The 14,634-nt window shown below is 39.2% G+C and overlaps 1 protein-coding gene across 1 annotated transcript in view; it reads left to right on the top strand.

Annotated features, from left to right (window-relative positions):
• The window catches only part of JADE3 (jade family PHD finger 3), a 47,417-nt gene that overhangs the window by 6,989 nt on the left and 25,794 nt on the right, over positions 1 to 14,634 (top strand). The window contains exons 2-3 of the mRNA XM_066313556.1: positions 7,646 to 7,705; positions 8,836 to 8,918. Of these exons, the coding sequence (XP_066169653.1) occupies positions 7,657 to 7,705; positions 8,836 to 8,918 (132 nt within the window). The 5' untranslated portion in view covers positions 7,646 to 7,656. The remainder of the gene's footprint in view (positions 1 to 7,645; positions 7,706 to 8,835; positions 8,919 to 14,634) is intronic.

Below are 14,634 nucleotides of genomic sequence, written 5' to 3'. Positions count from 1 at the left end.
CTGTATCTCCTCAGCTCTTCCAAGCGGATGAGCTTCCTGAGTATGAGTAACTGGGGCAGGTGCTTTTCCATGGCACTTGGTGCACGTGCAGTTAGACGGCTGTATGTGAGCTGGCCCCTGCCTCCTGGGCATTTCCTTCAGGGATCAATTAGCTGCTGTGCTGTTTCCAGCAGCCCGACAAGAGACAGTTTATGTGATGCTGAGCAGAGGAAGTAGGAGCTGTAGTGGTATCCCTCTGTTGACAGTCCTGCTGGCCCCCTCAGCAGGTGGTGCCTGTGTGTTCAGTATCACTGTGACTTTCCCGTTGGAAACTTGTTCTTCATTTCATCGTGCTGGAGACTTCCTTGCTCCCCCAGGGAGGGAGTAACAAGATGGACCTGGCTGGGGTGGGCAGGCACAGTACTCTGCTGAGGGCCATGACTCCCTTTCCTGAGGGATGTACCCTCATTTTAGCTTTCCCTGCCTGGGGGTGATGCCAGGAGGAGAGTGAGAGGAGCTGAGAGGTGGGTTTGAGGAGTGTTCACTGGGCTGCAGCCAGGCAGACACGCTTCAGATATGTAAGCGTGGCAATGCCAGGCAGCACCAGACTGGTTGTGGTTCTAGGGAAGTAAGTGATTTGTTTCTTTTTTCTTCTGTCTTAAAACCAGACTTGCATTCAAATGCAATATGGTGTTTTGAAGGAAATAATTTTGGGTGTCCAAATCTTGCTGCTGTTTTAGGAAAATGATAGTTCTGTTAATAAACAGCTGGTATAAAACCTTGTTCTGTTCAGGAGCACAACATTGATGATGAGGACTGAAGCAGAGTGTAGCTCAGAACCATGTACACAGTGGTGTATTTGCTTGAATTAATGACAGTCCAATGTTGGGTTTTTTTGTTTTGACTCTGCTCCGATCAGTATTGTCTTCTGGATGCTAAGGCTAAAATTCCATGTTTAATGGACGGAAATATTTCCATGCCAGCCTGGCCCAACTGGCTGTTCTGTGTACAGGCCAACACATGTAGTTTGCCTCAAAGGTGAAAATAAGGCTGCTCGGTCACTGCTGGGTGTCAGGAAAGCACTGGGAAGACAGTGCAGTTTAATTTCTTTGTAGCCTCTTGGAGAGGTTCTGCTGAGGTAGTGGAGGCACTGCAGATGTTGCTGATGATTTGTTCTTCTGAGGATTTCAGGTTTTTAACAAGCTGCTTAGTATGAGGTGATTTATAAGGCCTCTGGTCTAAATCTGCTCCCTTGCCCTTGCAGTGGGTCAGTGCACAGATGTGGTACCAGAAATTAAAAGCTGTACTTCTGTTTTCAAGGTAAGGAAAGGTACTTGGGGTGCACTGTATTTAGTCTTGTCAATAAAACACTTTATTAATATGAAGTAGCATCACTTATCCTCTTTTTATACTTGGACGGCAAAGTGATGGTCTTAAAGTTGGTCTTTGCACTAGACTGAATGATGGATCATCACAACAGAAGGGCACGTGAAATGATGCCAGGGTTCCCTTTTGGCCCATGATCCACAGTGAGTGTGTGTGTGTGATTATATTTGGGGTTTCTTCCTCCTAGTTTTATGATCTATCAGATGACTTCAGTCCAGAATTTAACAATTTCAGGGGATAAGTCATCTTGGAATATGATATTTTGGACTTCTTTTTTTTATTATTTTTTTCTTCTCACCTTTGAGGCAGCTGCCAAATTGTTTTATATAAAGAGCTAACATACAAGGAAGACAGAGTTTGAGACTATGTCTTATTGCTACTGCATTTCATATAGACCCTTGTTATTACCCAGATGCCTGTAATGTGCACTTCCTTGCTTGGTACATTTATTTATTGCCTCATGACAAAGAAATTGGCTGCTGCTGGTACTGCTGCTTCTAGAAACTGGTGCATTCCTCCTTTGTTGAATTACAGATTATTATGTTAAGTAGCAAGAAAAATTTTGTTTTCTGGTGGACACAGAACAATCTTCACAAAATAATGAATTATTTTATTTTGGGAGTTAGGGGAGACTAGGATAGGTGTGGTCACTATTATAGACTTCTTGAGTGGAGTAGGAGTATACTACAAATTTTTAAGAATTTTCTGGTTAGAGTGAAATAAAAAAGCAATCGCAGAATTGTTAAGGTTGTTACTTTGTTTGCTGAACATCCTCTTCTGTGAATTGTTTAACCTTTCAAACCTTTTCAGTTTAGCAAATATTGCTACACCAGGTTCTAAGTGAGTATTTTTTCCAATTTATATGGCCTTTTTGTGAGATTGGATAGGATATTAAAAAAAATAATAAAACCCCTAAACACGAGTGAAATCTCTTCCTCTAGTTATTTGAAAGGTTGTATTAACTCTATTCATATTTCGTAATTTCCCTGGCAGTTGACTATGAAATCTGACCTATTTAAATGGTTTTACTGTACTACATTTCCTGGAGACCTTTCAAGATAATTTGCTTCCTAATCTAAATTTAACAGTTACATAAACCACATTTTGGAGACTTGGAAATTGCTACCTACTGCCTCTGCCTTTTTTTTTTTTTTTTTTTTTTTTTTTTTTTTTTTTTTTTTTTTTTTTTTTTTTTTTTTTTTTTTTTGTGTAGACAAGCCATATTGTAAAAATGTAAGTACAGAATTTTAATCTGAAATTTGCATGTAGCATGTAATTTGGTTTTCATAGATAGACGCTGTTTTTCTTTTTAATAAAATAAAGTAGGTTTAAAGTAGGTTACTTTTTGTCCCACTTGAAAATTTCCATAGTGTTGTGGCCAATTCCATTTTTGTCAGGCTATTTTAAGATACAAAGAAGTAAAATCTCACAGGTCTAAGATATATTTACTTAACAGTTTCTTGAATTCTCTGGTTCTGTTTTTTCCATCTCTGTATGTCCTAACAGGTACTGAGTAGCGTATGGATGTGTTTAACCTTTGTCTGCAACAAACTGAAGCCAGGAAGCACTGCTATTCCTTGGAGATACTGTTTTGTTCAGAGATCTTGGCTGGCTTTAAGGATTCCTTTTGTGCACTTGTCACTGATATCTTGCCTAATATGCTGTACAAATTCAGACTCTGTGATATCTCATCCTTGTGTCTGCTGTTACTGATGAACTATCCAGAGGAATGCATTAGAAAAAGAGGCTAAATGTAATAGCTTATTTGGTAAGTTTAGTTGTTTGCTCTGGTGCAAATTGAAAATGTAAAAATATTTGTTTTCTTTTTTCTGCAGGTATTTGAAATGAGGTTTTCTTTTGGATACGGCTCTGAATTTTTGTTACCTGTCTGCTACTTACATGTGTTGCTTTTGTGATTTTTTTTTTTTTTTTTTTTTGAGTAATCCATGGTAACTAGCTTTTCAAAAGTGGGAAGTACCTTAAGTCGGTGCAACATTGCTTTTCCTCAGGGGCGGGAGAGAATGGTGGTAGAGGCAAGTGGCTGCTTCTTGTTCACTTTAGCAGTGCAAAATAAGCAAAAAGGAGGAAATGTAACTTACAAATTATTAATTACAAAACATATCCCCTAGATTTTTGGAAATGTCAGTGTTACTGTGTTAAGATTCTTGCATCTGCTGGCTGAAGTGTTGATTCTTCTTAGCTTGGGATCCATGTTTTAATTTCAGCCAGGTGAGTGGAGGGTGGCTTTTTCCTGACTTTCCTTGAAAGTGCAGTGATGTGTTGGATACAAGCATCAGTTCTGTCTCCAGGGCAAAATTCCCAATATGTACAGCAGCCTTCTGGAAGCCAGGGAAAGCTGGCAGCACAATGTTGCTGTCTGTGGCTGAGATTTTCCTGGGGTTGTTTTCTGCTTAAACACACAGAAAGGTTCAGGGCATCTTGACCTGCATTCAGTTGTTAAGTTGACAGCAGGGAATGAGGCTGATTTCTCTTTTTTAAAGTTGCAGTTCATGTCTAAAGCTGTTTCAAGCAGGTTGGGCATAAATGTGCAGCTGAGGCTTGACAAGTCAGAAGTGCAACAGGTGCAGAATATGGTTCAAGTTTAGGAATAACTCTAGTAAATTCATATTAAAAATTATTCCAGCAAATGTTTCATTGCAGTAATTGCCTGGAGAGTGTAACATCCTTTTTGTTGTGACATGAGAATTTCTTACTGCTGCTTTTGTTTTTCAGTTTTCATTTAGAAGATCCCTGAAGGGTGGACATTTTTAGCATTTGTATATGTTGTCATACAAGTGATTAATGAAATAGTGGTGCCTCTGTGGGTTAAAAAAAGAAAAATAAAAAGAGGGACAAAACCACTTAGTATATTATGTTTTATTTTTAATGATAATTTTTGAGGTAGTCTGTGCTTGCCTATAATGGCTGTGTACTCTTCAAGTCCATAGCCAAAGCACTCCTACTTAATTACTAAGATAGTGAGAATCATGATCCAGTAACTGAGAAACAAGGATTTTCTGCAGGCATTTTGGGGTGAGGGGGCACGGAGTCACATCTCTTTTGCTCTGCAACGTTTCAGTCTTGAGTTGCTGTACAGTGCCTTAGCTTTTACACTGGAACTGCTAGAAATTGTAAATGTTAAAACTTTAGTCTAGTCAGTCAAGAAGTTCAGTGTGCCCATTTGCAAAATGCCTGGACAAACTGAAGGATGCCAGTCTGCACTGGGGATTTTGGACTGAGGCTGAGAAAGGTTGACATTGATTTTTAGGGGAGGAGGGGTTGTCCCCTGTTTTTCTGAATTGAACAGCTTCTGATTCTTTTGCATTCTTCAAATGCAGGTAAAGTGAGCCAGCAATCTTTCCTACTGAATGGATGTTACTTTGGGATCCCTCTCTAGTGTCTAGGGAATGGAAGCATCATTGTGATGGATGCTTTGGGGTGGAAGTGAGCTGGAAAGAAAGGTGAAATCCCCTGTAGAGGTGGTCTCTGCTGAATGGTGCTGAGGCTCTGGGTCCTTCTGCATCATGTGGGGGCATAGGGTGAACTTGTAGCCTGTTAGGCACTTAAATAACCTGACTTACAAACACAGCACACCTGAAATTTGTTGTAGCTCTGTGGATTTTTATACACTGTGGTTAATATTGATGAAAAAAACAGGCAGGAGAATCCAGTACTATTACTATCCAGGACTTTTTGCCCTCAGTGACTATTTTTTCTGTTTCTGTCTGCTGTCATGGAGGTGTAAATCTCTTGCCTGAGCTGCTACAAACCCAGTTCTCAAATAACAGCTTGTTACTTTTGTTTAGTGTGTTTGTTTGTTTGTTTTTCCTACTCTCTTGGAGTTGTTGGCAGAGGTGTGTTTTCTGTTCTAAAGTTTTTGTTAGACTTGCCGTTTCTATGTAAGCTGTCTTTGAAGTGTAGGCATCTCTGCTCTTCTTTCTCAGTTGGCCAGGCAGAAATCCAGGTTTCCTGAGTGTTCTGTCCTGTAGTTCTCTCTCTCAACCTCATGTTTGACCCTACTTTAATTGAATGTTCATGTTATGCTCTGCAGATAGCTGTCATTAGTACAGAGTGAAAAGGTTTTATAGCTGCATGTTTATATAGACTCTAAGAGACAGGAATCACCTGCAGTAAGCTTTCAGCACCTTTTAACAGTTGCTCGAAAATTCTCCTGAATATAAAACCTAAGCAAGTAGCAAGCACTTCTATTTCTTGCTAAGAAAGTTGTCATGGGCAGAACCTGCATTTTTTTAGGGAGACTTAGATGCTCCAAGGGGCTGGTTTTGGCCTGGAGTGCAAGCTCTCAAACAGGCAGTACAATTTTATCAATTTTATTTGCTCTTGATTAAAATCCATGCCTTTAAATTTTGCAAGTTGACAATATGAAAGTAGTCTTCTAGATCTGCCTTCAGTACCCTGCAGCCACCTTCAAGTGTGGTACCCCCAAAACATGTCCTTCTGACCCAAGGCCTTCTACGTGTCAAACAGCTTTTATCCAAGAGCTTCATGGAAGCTTCTTCATCTGTACAAGCTACCTCACATTGCTTGCTGGAAGCAAAGCCCTGTGGTGTTTTGGGTATTTAATTTTTGACGTTGCTTTTTTTCTTGGACACTTGTCTGCACATGTAGCATGTCTGCCTTGTCTCCCCTATGTTGCCTGAGATGTGAGAAGTTGAATTCATGTGAAATTATTTGTTATGTAGTGGAATTTTAAGTGTTTGCTTAAGTGATGATGCGAGTGACCTTTGTCCTGTGTCTTTCTGTCTTCCCCCCCAGGTTAAATACCTGATTCAGAAGTTCTGTATCTGCTGTCTTGAAAACTGGAAGCATCGCTTCCTTTGTCAGCTTTCAGGAGTGTGGACAATGTCCTTTTTTATAACGGGTTGAAAGGATTGATTTAAACTTCGAGTGATCACTGCATTTAGATTCAGTAAACTCACTCTCTTAAATACAAAGACTGCTGAAATTTTCCACTAAATTAAACACTCGTGCTGCAAACAGTTCAATTTCAATTTATACAAAGCCTCTGGGCAGGCTTCTCTTATCTGGAGATCTTGTTTATCCCATGGTATTTGGATAATCTCAAGACCCATTGTACAGTAACTAATGTGGAGTGCTTATCAAATGGGATATTCAGCTGCATGCTTTTTTGAATGGCATGTGGTTATGTTTAAGCCATGAAGCTGCTTGCATTTCAGGTGTAGCCAAGCTGGCACTTAAGACTACTGCAGACATTTCAGGTTCAGCTATCTCAAACCTACTTGAGCATATCTTCTGCTTAAAAACATGCACAAAAAATAGAGTTCTTGTATATTTCTGCAGAATTACTTTTTACTTCTTTTCTCTATTGATTTTCTCATTTCAATCCATTACAAACATAGTGGTGATTTTTATTTACTGCTATTAATTTTAAACTGTTATTGAACCTTAGTTAACAAATGTAACACTGAATATTACAAAGTGATGCAACTAATAAGAATGTATATGGATTTTTCTTGGCACTTGTTTAGAGTATATAGCTGATAATTGTTTTGATTTTTTTTTTTTTTTTTTTTTATTAAGTAGAGGTGCAGAAAATTCTTCCCCTCTCTCTGGAGCATTACATGTTCAAAAATGAATTTCAAAAAGTTCAATACCTTTTTTTAATGCAACTGCTGCCAGTGCCACTGAAGTATTTCTCAGTGATACTCTTGGTCCCTTCTTAAACTTCTGAAAACCACATTGCTTGTGAAATAAATGGTGATCAGATGACAAAGGACAGAAATCAGTACTGCTTTCTATTTTAAAATCCGCCTTTTGCTTTGCATGGATGCCTTAAGGTTTGTTTGTTTGTTTAGGTTTTTTAAGGTGCGTTGTATTTCTAAATCCTTGCCTTGCTGTGCATCCACCTTATTTCTTGGCCTCCACTCGTCTCTCAGCTAGCTACTGCCACCATAGCAAGTCTTCCTCCAGCTGAACAGATGGGACATTGAGCCGAGCAGTGCACCGCTCATGCCCTGCCGAGAATCAGCTGGCGGGTTGCACTTCTTTCTGCAAAATTAAAAGCAAGCTCTGCCCAGCAGAGGCTTGCTGGTTTTGAGGGCACTCAGTTTCACAAATAGTACGGTGATCTAATAGTTGCTTGCAGAAATAAAACATAGTGACTGAACTGGGATTATTTCTATGCCTGAGACCTCTTCAGAGGAGCTTTGCCTTTAGTGTGAAGAACTTGGCATCAGCCAGCAGGCCCTGGTGATTTTCTGGTAGAATGGTTGCCATCAACTCTTTTTTCTCTCTTTAGGATGCGTCAGGATGAAACGCCACAGGCATCTAAGCACCAGTGACAGTTCAGACAATGAGAGTAAGTAGTACCTGCAAGTTTTTCTTTGGTCTATCACCCCCTTGTGGTTTCCTTCAGTGGTTTGAGGGCAAACCACTTCACCTCTTAAAATTCCAAAAAATATATTTCTTGATTGATTTCTTTTTGCGTTTGTGGTCTTTGGTACTCTCAATCATGTTACAGGAGGAAAATAAGGCAAAGGTTCTTATAAGAGGAGTTTTGAGTATATTTAGAATTTCAAGAGAAACTTTTGTATCCTTCTCATTCATAGTTGGCAAGAAGAAATTTGTAAATCAAGGGAAATTTTACTGCCTAGGATTCTATTCTGTGATTATTTTTTTTTAAAGAATCCTGTTGTCTCATGGTATGCAGAGCTTCAACGTTAGAATAGTGGGAGTGGCAAGTTACTTGAGCATTAATGTGTTAGAATTATAATCAGTATATTCGTTGTTTTGTTATCTCCTGCTGGCTCTTGATCTACTCCACTTCAGTCTGTTCAACAGTTCAGTAAAGTTACATGTTAAGTGTTACTGGCAGACATCTACCTGAATGTCTTCCCATTTTATCTGCAAGAAACCCGAAACAGAACAACCCATGTGGCAGGGTTTGCTTATTTCTTATAAGCCTGTGCTTGTCTAGAAGCTCTATAGATAATGATTCATTGTCATATTCACTGCAAGTCATTGATGTATCCTCTGCTGAAGTAACATTGTGCCAGAAACATCTATGCTATCACACTGTGGGTTTTTGTATCTCTCCTTAGCACATTTTAGTAGCATTGCTTTGTTCTTTGGGATTTTTTTTGAGCATTTTCAAACTCTGTTTTACTCTTCCTTCCACTATGTTATAAAGGAACTTAATGAAGGAAGGCAGTCTGTCTGCTTGTTTCTGTTTACTCATGCTTGTATTGGGCAGAGCAGAATGTACCCATAAACTTGGTGTGCCGTGGTTTTATAAAGAACAAGTGGAACAGGAGGAGCTGAAATTAAGCCTACAGACTGCCTAACAGTTGGGTTTTTTTTTGCCCACATCTTGTCAAAAAGTTATAATTCAAGAGATTGGAGTGCCTTGTGTTTTACTGGAAAAATTAGATGAATTGAACCGAGCTGTAATGATCCTTTTTTATTTTTTCTTTTTTTATTTTTTAACAGGTCCTTCCACTTCGTTTTCTTCTTGTTCTAAATACAGGAGCAAGTCAAAAACACCAGCAAATGAACAAAAGAAGCCTGCTGAGGTAAGAACTGCATTGATCACTAGTCGTTTTCTTTCATCGAGTTTTCACATTTCTAAGCCTTGAAGAAGTGAGCTATGAATCTCATGCTGGTGAGTCCTTTTGTCCCCTGTCAAATTCTCTCAACCTGCATTTTTCTCACTGTGTGAGTATTACAGGAATTCTGGTGTTTGACTGACCAAGATGACTTACAGGATTTGCAGATAGTAACGTGTAGTTCATTCTTTCCCTGGAATTTTAATAACATTTTGAAATTGGCAAAAGCTGGTAATGGTCTTATGATTTGAGAGCATAGCACAGAAAAGTGGTTCATATGTATGTGTTTGGGAAGGATACTGTCTTTCTGCTTCAGGGTGAAACAGTGGGACACTTAAGTGGGTAGGATATGTATATACAGTGTTTGCTCTGCTACTTTGTTACTCTTGGCTTTTTACTGTCAGTGTAGCTTTTTTGTTTACTCTGCTGTCTCCAGCTGTTAGAACCTCAACACTTACCACCACTGTCACTGGACCTGTACTGACCCATTTAATAAATTGACTTTTATGCACAATCCAGTGCCCAAAGCCATCCTGTCGACCATTCCATTGATAGCTCCTCTTAGTGGAAGATCTGTTGTCTGCCTTCTCCAGATTTTATGCTTGCTTTAGTAACTGCAAATTGGAGAAGTATTTCTGGTAGCTAATTCCCCTTGTTATCACATTGCCTCTGAATGAGTCCTTCAGAATTTTAGTATGACTGCTGAAAAAAGACTGAAAACTCCACTTTATTTCTACAGAATTTAAAGTTATGTTCCAGAACTTGTTTACTATACCAGCAGCTTTTTACCTGAATGGTTACTGCTGTGCAGGGTTGTGTGGAATATATAGCATGTGCTCTTAGAGCTTAAGCTATTCAACAAACATGCTTCATGCTTCTTTTCTAAATGCCACTAACTAGGTGGGTTTGGTGTGGTAAGAACAAGGTAAACGGTACAGAACGTGTCATTTCTTTGGAAGCTTAATTCTTATTGCAAGTCAATTTAAGAAACCTCACTTATTTTTAAAAGAAAATGCAAAAAAAAGTTCTGAGAAATAAAGTTAGCTAGAACTAGCAACATAGTGTTTTATTTGCAGCCACCAAGAAGGTTAAGAAAAACCCACTTAGCTTTTTGCCTTTAAGATGTTGTTTTGGGGATTATGGTTCTGTAAGAATTTAAGTCTTAAAACAGCTTGTGGCTACTGAGGTTTTGTAAGTGTTGCTCATGTGTGCCTAGGCAGTAGCCTTGTTACCAGTCAAGCTGTGCAAATGGGAGCTGAAGCACATGTATTGCCAGGCTTGTTGCTGCTTGAAATACACCTTGGTGCTAGTCCCTTACCAATCCCTTTCTACCCCCATCCAGTTTTCTTCTTGCAACTCTTCATCTTAGGGATTGCCCTATTACTATTATTAGCCTTCTTTCAGTTTACTCCATTCTTTCTCTAGGTGCTTATGTACATTAAAGCAATAATTATGAAGATGTGGTCCAGCTATGTAGCATACAGGGGTTCTGTTTACATAACTTCTTGGAATTAAAATGAGCAGTGTTTTCAGTTCTTCCTTTTGAGATAATCTTTGCTGCCTTTTACCAGTTCCGAGGCAAAATCTTGATTCCTTTACTGCATGAAAATAGGAAATTTTGAAGAACAAAATCTGGAATATACACTTGAAATTGAAAAAGTCTGTTAATAATGTAATCCTTCTAGTAATACTGGAATCTCTTCATCATGCTTGATTTAAGATTCTCCTCCTGGGGGGAAAAAAAGAAGGGGAAAAAAAAAAAAAAGGGGGGAAAGAAATCCCAAAGTTAAGAGTATATTGTCTGTGGAAAGAGTCTGCTGAGTACAATATTTAAAAGATCCCTGAAACAAATTCAGTTCTCCTGGAAAGGGAATGGAAGGGAAGGTGACAGTAGTACTGTACCTCTTGTACATAAGACTTCTGGCTGTTCTTTACATTTTTGCTTTTGTTCCGCTAAGAGCAAGTGCTCCCTCCAACCCCTTGAAAAGCATATGCTGGGAAGTGTATTACATGAAACGCTTTTGTCAGCAGAGCATTGAAATTGATTATTTATGCATCAAGTGGTGACAAGGGTGCAAAGCAAATACAGAAAAGGGACCCCACTACACACCCTTCCAAAAATCATGTTGTAATCTCACAAGCTTTTTGTAGTAATAGTTGTCTAATATCTGTTAGATAGAAATTTATGTTTTCAGGCTGACAGCATCTCTTTAGCAAGGCCTCTCTGTAACAAGTTGGCATTGCTCTCCTTTCATTCACCTCTGCTTGCCAGGCAGCAGGCTGTTTCTTGAGTTAGTGATGCAGAAAATCTAGAAGGTCAAAGCTATAAATAGCTGTTTAGGAATATTGTTGTTCATGGTCTTCATGCATTAATTTTTCTTTCATACTAGTAAGCCTTAGTTTTTCAAATAAATTGGAAGCCTAAGTATGTGAATACATAGGCTTTCTTCTGCTTTCTCTACTGTCATCAGCCCAACCTGAGTACCTGGGTTCTTTCCAAATAAAAGCTTGGGTTTGGTACTCCAACAAGCAAGTAGTGAGTACATGTGCCAGTTCAGGACTTACCTAGATATGCTGGTGTCCTCTGAGGTTGCCTGTAGAAAGTGGTGAGTGGCGGCATCTGAGGACTGCTCTGCCTTGAGTTGCCTTCCAGGTGCTTTAAGAATCCAGGTGGGTTTGGGAATGGCCTCAGTGGAGTGAGGTCATCTGGTGTTACTGCCAGGCCAAGACGTGTCGTGTTACAGTGCAAATGTCAAAGCCCATTTCCAGAGCCTGTATCAATCCAGAAGGGATATTACTGGGTTGGACCTGGTTTCAACTTACTCCAGACTCCTCCTTGGAGAAGGTGAGAACAAGGGAAGCCTGTAATGAGGCTTCTTCAGACCATGGTGCCTCTGTAGGTCATGTCAAAAGCAAGGCTGTGTCTCTTTCTTGCCACTCCGATTTTGGATTACAGTCTATTACATATTACTGAAATGGTGATTTAAAAATCCTGTTATCCAATTAGCTTTAGCATGTAGTATGAATAACTTAGCTGTGTTGAGGTTAGAGGCACACCAGTAATACAAAGTCATAGCTGGTTTGGAGACTTATGATGATGTTGGCTGCATACCATTTGTGGTGTCCCCCTCAGTGGATTTAAACTTAGACAGGAGGGACTCACAGCCCTGCAGTCAGCTGTGTGGGAGCAGCAGGGTAGGAGGCATTTGGATGTCTGGCTCAGCATGAAGCCTGTACTTGGCAGCTTCCTGTCTCCAAGAAAGCTGTGGCAGAAAATGATGGCAAAGTAGTGGGAATCATTTTTGCAGGGAAAACCCATTAGCTGGACTGTTCTGAATGACTGACTGTGTCTTTTCCCTTATGCTTGTGGGGTCACAAAAGAGCCTAAGATTTTTATCACACTCAAATTTATGTATATCTTTTTTTCAATCCTGTCTTCCTCTTGAAACTGCAAAGAAGTTAAGTTAGCTTTGTGCTTTTTTTTTAAACCCTTTCCATATAATATGGCAATATTTTACTTCGCTTTGCAAATAGGGTTTTGAATCTCACAGCAAGAGTAGTTTTTAATTCTTCATTGCTGATTGTGACAGCTGTATTATCATGTGAAATGCAGCTTGTCTTCTGAAAGTAAATGGTCTGCATTCATTACTTGTGTACGTGAAACTTCTTAGTGGTGCCACATAAATTGTCAGTCTTGATCCTGAGCAGCACCCTGTAAGAACTAGACTTCTGGCAGCAAATGGACTGTTTTTGGAGTTTGAAAGTGCTTGATTTTGTTCTGTGAATGAATGGGTAATGTGGTTAAATTATATTGCTTTGTGTGTACCGTCTGTAATAAGAGACGTCACTTTTATGTGCATGTTTACCTTAAAAAATTCTGAATTATCTGGGACGTGTACAGGCTTCTCAAGACCTCTGGCAAACATGTGTTATCCATGAGCTACTTTTCAGCCTGCTTGTGTTAGTTGATTTTAAAAATAAATATGTAAGGTGGGAGGTGCAAACTCATGAGTTACTTCTATGATTTTTATTTTTTTTTCCTTTGAGATACTATCTCAGGCTATTTGAACTCTTTGGAAGGGGTGACCCAAATGCAGAAAGATGTGAAAGAGCTCACTTGTGAAAAGGCTGCGCTTATTTCACCTTTGAAGTGAATGAGCAGGCATCACAGTAGAGTATGAATGGGTTGGAAACAGCAGAGCTAGACTACTTCAGTCCTGCCTGTCCTTTTCATGGAAGAACTGGAGAGAAAAGGCAGACATGGGCATTGATAAATGAGGCCAAAAGTTAGAAAATCTGTAGCAATTAAAAGGATATCTTTTTCATGCAATTAGGCTGGGAAGCTCATCTGCTACAGGAAGTTGTTGAGACTGAGAATTAAACAAGATTAAAAAAGGAATTGGACAGATGATAGCAAGTACAGATTTTTAAAAATATCTGTATAAATTAATGCCACTTTAAAAATTGATTGTTAGGATTAACCCCAAAATCCAAAGCTTATGTCTGATTAGCAACCAGAAGGAAACTTGACATGTTCTTGCACATTCTTCTGGCTCATGAGATACTGTCAGAGACATGATGTTAGGTAGCATTGATTTAGTATCCAATTTCCTGGCTTTTCCTATACATGCTTGTAAAAGAAGGCTAGGAAGATTCATGGCTACTTAAATAAAATGTACATTTAATTTGCTTGAATCCAGGATAAAGGGGATTTTAACATTAGGATTTACTGCCTTGCTTGTCCAAATTGTGTGAATGATTGAGAACTACAAATTTAATTCTACACATATTCCTGACTATCACAGGATTTTAACATTTTTAGTTTCTCAGTCCAGTTGGTATATGTGCCTGGAACTGTAGTTTCATTTCCATTTGAAATTTATGTTGCCTTTTATTTCCTTTGCTGCCAAAAATCCCTCAACCAACCAAAACCCATAGCAAACCTGCCTTAAGTTTCTACGCTTCTCTATAAGGTAAGTTCCTTAGTTCAGAAACTTCATGGCCAGGTTGTAATGTATTAACAAGAAAAATTCTTTCTTTCCAGGATGAGCTCACCAAATTCCGTTTCTGGAGCTTCCTCCCTTGTACATGGGCAGTCTTTTGCACATATTGTCAAACATCCTTACAAAGATAAACTATGCTCAGATACTATGTGGCTGTATTACACTTGTAATGGGTCACATTATAATTTAAATTTTTATTATTTATGAGGTGATTTTAGGTGCAAACCTGCTGCTTTGTAAGTGTGTTTGCTGAGGGTCTGTACATCAGAGCTACAATGGTAGAGTAAGCCTTATTGCTTGAGGGTGCTTCTGGGAATAGAAGTTACTAGATCCTTTCAAAGGAGTATAAAGAAAGATGTTTTGACCCTCAACGTGATGGAAAAACTCTTGCATAATTTGCAATTCACATGAACTCAAGTGTTTGACAATGGAATTTTGAACTTGGCCTCCGAGATGGGTTGGGAGGGACACTAAAAATCTAGGAAAATGCTAGCTGTTGTCTGGTTAGAGGGGATGCTGGCCCTCCTTCTGTGCTGTTTGCTGTAAAAGTTTTAATATACTTTTGCAGGGAAGACAGGACGTAGTAGTTCCCTCCTGCTTTTTAAAAAATCATATCTCTGTGTTTCTGAGCAGTGGGTCTTCTGACTCCCTGAGTGATGGGTGTGAACTGAAAAGCCTGT

The sequence above is a fragment of the Sylvia atricapilla genome, chromosome 2 (genome assembly GCF_009819655.1).
Source record: "Sylvia atricapilla isolate bSylAtr1 chromosome 2, bSylAtr1.pri, whole genome shotgun sequence".
Classification (NCBI taxonomy): domain Eukaryota; kingdom Metazoa; phylum Chordata; class Aves; order Passeriformes; family Sylviidae; genus Sylvia; species Sylvia atricapilla.
This window is presented reverse-complemented; position numbering and strand designations above follow the sequence as displayed.